The 5,699-nt window shown below is 42.4% G+C and overlaps 1 protein-coding gene across 1 annotated transcript in view; it reads left to right on the top strand.

Moving 5' to 3' along the window:
• Nucleotides 1-3,770, top strand: part of rbbp6 (retinoblastoma binding protein 6) — a 16,118-nt gene extending 12,348 nt beyond the window's left edge. The window contains exons 3-4 of the mRNA XM_015388625.1: nucleotides 3,518-3,563; nucleotides 3,660-3,770. Coding sequence (XP_015244111.1) covers nucleotides 3,518-3,557 — 40 coding nt within the window. The 3' untranslated portion in view covers nucleotides 3,558-3,563; nucleotides 3,660-3,770. The remainder of the gene's footprint in view (nucleotides 1-3,517; nucleotides 3,564-3,659) is intronic.
• The last annotated feature ends 1,929 nt before the right edge of the window (nucleotides 3,771-5,699 follow it).

Here is a 5,699-nt window from a genome sequence, read left to right as displayed (position 1 = left end):
TTTTTAAGAAGTTTTTAAGTCTGTAAAAAAGACGTTTTGGAGGAAGAAGAAGTAAAAGCTGATCAAATATCGGGTTAAATATCGGTGGGGTGGCCGATGTCCGATATTCAGTTTTAAGGCCGATACAGGCCGATACCGATAGGGGGCCGATTATATCGTGCATCCCTAATATATATATATATATATATATATATATATATACACATGTATGTAGCCCAGTTGATAGTAAATGAAATGAAGTAAATGTATTACTATGACCAGATCTTAAAGCAAATCTAGTTGTCTTTGATCACTTGCTTTGAAAATTTGTAAATATTTTGCAGACTCTCAAGGATACAACAAGAATAGAATTGAGTAGAATTTTGCCACTGTGTAGCGCGGATGCTGTGTAGGTACCCATGTTAATTGTAATGCCTGCGTATTACAATTGTGATGTTCACAGCCGAGTACAACGCAATGCAGTGTAAATTGCGTGTTAGCTGTAACTTTGGCCGGTTGTGTATGGCAATAGTCTTTCCATCAATGGGAAAGAAGGGGACTTAAAGAGGAACGTATGCCACCAGTTAGCTAACCTGCCAGATTGTCGGCAAAGAAGGGTTGCTCTCTACTAAATAGGTACAGCCTCGTTCATTTGTTGTTAACTTTGTGGTACACAACAATTTGATTCAGATTTTACTGGAAAGAACGTAGACGTTTGGAATGGTTGCACACTGAAAATTTTTGTGGTTCCTTTGGTTCCCTGAAAAGGCAATTGTGTGCATTGAAAATTTGAGCTTGGGAAACTTTGTCTGGGGAACACCTTTTGGGACTGGGCCAACAAATCCCCAGATTTGAATAAGGGGCAGACAGTCCTTTTTTCTTCTAAAGCTCCTCTTTTGACAGCACTGGTACTACGAGGACTAACTCCTCTTTACATGAGATGCCAAATCCCTTTTGACCATTAGAAAGGGGAAGAGTTGGAGCAGAAATCCATAAATTGACATCTAAGCTCTGAGGCACAAGAACTGCAGAGAACACCAACAGAGCAAAGGTGGCGAATGTCCGGCAAACTATTATCACTGGTCCGGCAAACTTTTATCACTGGTCCTGCAAAGTATTATCACTGGTTCTAGTTGATACTGAAAAGGCGCCGCAACCCGCTGCATCTCTGCTGGGCAGTCCACGTAGCCAGTATAAGCTGCCAAGCTGGAAGCAAGGACTTACAGCACATTTTATACAAATTCAAACTGCTGTTTATAGCAAAAGACACATGAGACACATGCCTCTTGTCAAGTTTGTTTTTCTTGGGCATGAGAGAGTAGGCTTCAGTCTTATCACTGTAGGGTAGAGTCCTGCAACGGGTCGGGTACCCGCGGGTCCCCGACGGGGCACCCGCTAAAATGCTCTTTTGCGGGCTAAAAATACATAAATAAAAATAAACGGGTCGGGGGTCGGGCGGATATTTTTTTAGTGCGGGCGGGTAGTTGGTGATTTTTTTTTTATGCGTGTGTGTTGTTATGGACATCAGAAATGTTATATTAATCAGGCACTGGGGTCACCCTTGTTGTAGCTTAAAGCCCTGCCGGCAGTGTGGGCTTCCCTCCAAAAAGGCTACAGTCAGTGCATACACGTCTGCTGCAGTGTTAATGGCGCTGTTCTGCAGCGCAGCGTACTATAGCCTATTACTTGATGTGTTAACGGGTCGGGTTGCGGGTTAAATATCAACGGGTCGGGTCGGGTTCAGATTTGAATTGAAGATATCCGCGGGTGACGGGTCGGGTTCGGTAGTCATCCTAATGTGTTCGGGCGGGTGCCGGTTGGTAAAACTCGACCCGTGCAGGACTCTACTGTAGGGCTCTTTTCCTTAGAACTTAAAAAATTTAGCCACTCCTTGCTCAGTTGGGTTGGCGTCCATCTCTTTGCTCACCTCCTATGTCAGTGGCCATGGCTCTTGCTTGCTACGGTGGTTCAATATTGGGCCCACTGATCAACATTATTCATCCTGGTGTATTATTTCATCTCACTAACTCTGCTCTCCAAGCCATCCTCTTGTGGTTTTCAGTGGTTTCGAGGCAGGAAACTTTCCCCTGTCCTACAAGCTCAGGATGTCTTGCTGCTGTAGCCTCACAGCAGAAATGTCCTCTGAGAGAAACTAGAAATACTTTTTTTTTTTCATCAATCACCTTAGCCGATCGTCTCTTCTTCTGTCCCATATTTGCCTTAATCTATGCCATTAAGACCCCTTCAGATGTCTGAAGGGGTCTTGATGGCATTGATTTGTTAACTAGTGCTGATCAGCTGGTGTCACTTTGCTCTTTCAAACAGTTTTGGTCTAGCTGAGGGTCTTCAATTCATTAAATGTCCATAATCTAACTGGAGTAAAGAGAAGCTAAAAAAATGTATAAATGCAAAAAGCCAAGCACACAGAACTGCAAACAAATTAGGACCGAACGGTCCTCCTGGAATCAGGTTCTTATTACAACCAATTTAAGTGTCAGTGATAATAGTTGTTGTTCCTTATAATTTCTACCCTGACTGTAGGGCTGGCCGAGGACGATACATATATGAACAATAGAACAGTGTCTATAGTGCTAATTCTATTGTATCCTTTCTATCGTTTCTATCACCATTTTATCTCGTACTCAAGCAAATATTTCCCAAGGTAGACTATGACAGTCATGTAGCCTACACACAACTCATAAGTGATAAACACATTTTTTTTTAAATCCACAAGCTCCATCTTGTGGTTTTGGAACATGATGCTGCTTTACAGCTTTTGACTCACACGTGGGTTTGCAATATGCTTTACGTTACATAGCTCATGAGAGCTGAGAGATGGAAATGCAGGAGTCTGAAGTATTAAACCCGTGGTCGCAGCAGATGGACAGCTATGCAGGCAACCCAAGATAAGGCACTTTTACCAAAACGAGGGTTAACGTCTGTGATTTGGTTACATTTTGGCTTTAAGAAGTCCAACACTGAGCAGACAACGCTCTTTTACAAACTATGCTACAAGACTGTTCCCTCACCCAAGGGCAACACAACAAACCTCTTTTATCACTTAAAGAAGAACCATGAAAAAGAATACATAAGCATCCAAAAAGTGCAAGGTAAAGCAAGTTGTGAAACAGCAGGAGGAAGTTGCGAAAATAAAAACCATAGCCAGCCGAAGATAACGGAGTCGTTAGCGCGATACACCTCATATGAGAAAACTTCTCTGCGCCATAAACAAATCACAGTTGTCATTGTGCATTACATATCTAAAGGCATGGTTCCTGTGTACGAAGTCGAGAAGGAGAGCTTCTGAGAGCTCAAAGTCCTTGACCCGAGGTACTTTATGCCCGGTCGCAAGCACTTCAGCCAAGTGGAGTTGCCTCGTTTATATGACTCTTGCCAGGCCAAACTAGAGAAGGTTTGCAGCGTGGTGCATTATGCCTTGACAACAGACCTGTGGACGAGCTGGGTGACGCTGCCCTATATGAGTGCAACCATCCATTTCATCAGTTAAGACTGGACCCTCTGCGCTCGCTGTTTACAGATTGCCTACTTTCAAGATGACCACACAGGAGCCATTTTAGCCCAAGGTATGTCACTTTAGCAGTAAATTTATATAACTCTGCTATTGCTGCATATTTATTCTATTGTATTCATAATATTTATATATAAATAAAAGCATATAGGTCTGAGAGATACACTGGAGTCAGTGGGACTGCAAGAATGCCACCTAGTCTGTGTCACCACAGATAATGCCACTAACAACATCGCTGCAATGGAACTGAATGAATGGGAACAGCTACAGTGCTTTGGTCACAGTTTACAGCTAGCTAGTGGTAAGTGTAATAAGTGTAATTTAGTGCGAGCATGAGTGCATCACTGAGGGAGCATGTCTGTTTTTTCTGTGTATTATGTTATCTGTTTACTTTTTGAGCTGTTGTCTTTCTCAAATAATTACACCATGTAACAAGTGGTGACAATAACGATTCTTAAACTGACAACATAGTATTAGTGAAATGGGACTTTTTTGGTTTTCCTGTTTTATGTTTGATTAGTCTAAAAACAACACATTAATATTGAACAGAGTTTCGCCCAGATAATGGTGTAATTCTGGCTCAGGGTGTCGTAATGAATGACGGGAGTTGCAAATTTAATTTGATTTTACAAAATAAATCCATAAATATCATACAATTCACATTTCTGTTATTAATTAACATACATTTTTCTTTTATCTAAACAGAAAATGCTTTGAAAGCTGTCACAACAACATCTGCAAAACAGGCTGTGGAATGTGCAGTTGGGGTCTGTAAAAAGGTTGTGAGTACATTCTCAAACTCGTGGAAGAGAAAACGTGACTTGGCCAAGGCTCAAGCAGTGCTGGGTTTGCCTACTCATCAGCTCATCACTGAAACCCCCACATGATAGGGTTCACAGTACCAGATGATCAAAAGGTCCCTAGAGCAGGAGAAAGTTCTGTCACACGTCCTTCTAGTAGACAAGAACGTGCAACAAGGAAACTGGACATTGCGCACTGATCCCTTCTGATTATGTTTGCATTCTAGATTAACTTCCTGATTAAAGTAACCTATTTCCTTTGCTATCTGACTTAGGCAAGAAATCTTGTGCTGATCTGGCAGGATATGATGGTACTAGAGTCCATGAACAAGGCACTGAGTACTCTGTTCGAGTTTATTGATGCTTTATCGGGGAGAAGTACGTCAACGTGTCTTTTCTGAAACCAGTAATGCACCTCTTCAACAATGAAATGCACAGCCAGAAAGATGGGGACACAGCGCTCTCAAAAACAATCAAAGAGGGTATCCAGAAGTACCTCAATGAAAAGTATGACTGTATCACCAACAACCTTCTAGACATGGTGACATTTGTTGACCCATGGTTTGAGACAGCCTACATGAAGGAAGAGAGGTTGGAGTTCAAAAAGATGAGAGCTGCAGCAGAGCTGGTGGACAGGGCAATGCCGGAACCCGAAAGTGCCGAAACAGCCACCTCCATTTCACCTTCAGCTGCTGCAGCTTATCCAGACCTTCCTCATTCAAAAAAGAAAGCAAAGAAGAGTTTGGAGAGCTACTTCAAAAAGGCATGAGCTGCAGGCCAAGGCACCAGCTGCTCTCAGCCATCCATTGAACTGGAGCTCTCCATGTGTCTACAGACGCCTGGGCCTAATTCAGAGGCTGATCCTCTGGGATGGTAGAAACGGCATGAGTTAAACTTCCCATTAGTGGTTAGGCTCGCTAAGAAGTACTTATGCATTCCTGCTACAAGTTCTTCCTCTGAACGGACCTTCAGTGTGAGTGGGAACATTGTCACATGTAAGAGGTTATGTCTTAAGCCAAATACAGTTGACCAACTTGTCTTCCTCATACTCAACCTATATATTTGACAGAAACGACATTTCTACGTTAACATTGTATCCTTTATGTTTGCACTTTTTGGATGGCTGATGCCTTAAACAGTTTATAGTTATATTCAATCCTGGTTTATTGAATTTTGATCATTTATATTGCTATTATGGTATGCAAACTTAGCACTACAGGGTTATAGATTTCAGAAATTTGAAAAACTGGGCGTTTCTCAATATGCGTTCTTGAGCGTTCTCGTGTGCTTGTGTATTCGTGACACGTCATCAGCCTCAGCCCGAGTACCGTTCCAATTTTCGAGAAAGCCAGATCGAGAACGCACCAAATCCCCGGATGTTGTTCTCGCCC

Source organism: Cyprinodon variegatus, unplaced genomic scaffold (genome assembly GCF_000732505.1).
Source record: "Cyprinodon variegatus isolate N-32 unplaced genomic scaffold, C_variegatus-1.0 Scaffold431, whole genome shotgun sequence".
Classification (NCBI taxonomy): Eukaryota; Metazoa; Chordata; class Actinopteri; order Cyprinodontiformes; family Cyprinodontidae; genus Cyprinodon; species Cyprinodon variegatus.
The sequence above is the reverse complement of the archived record's forward strand: the minus strand, read 5'-3'. Positions and strand labels throughout refer to the sequence as shown.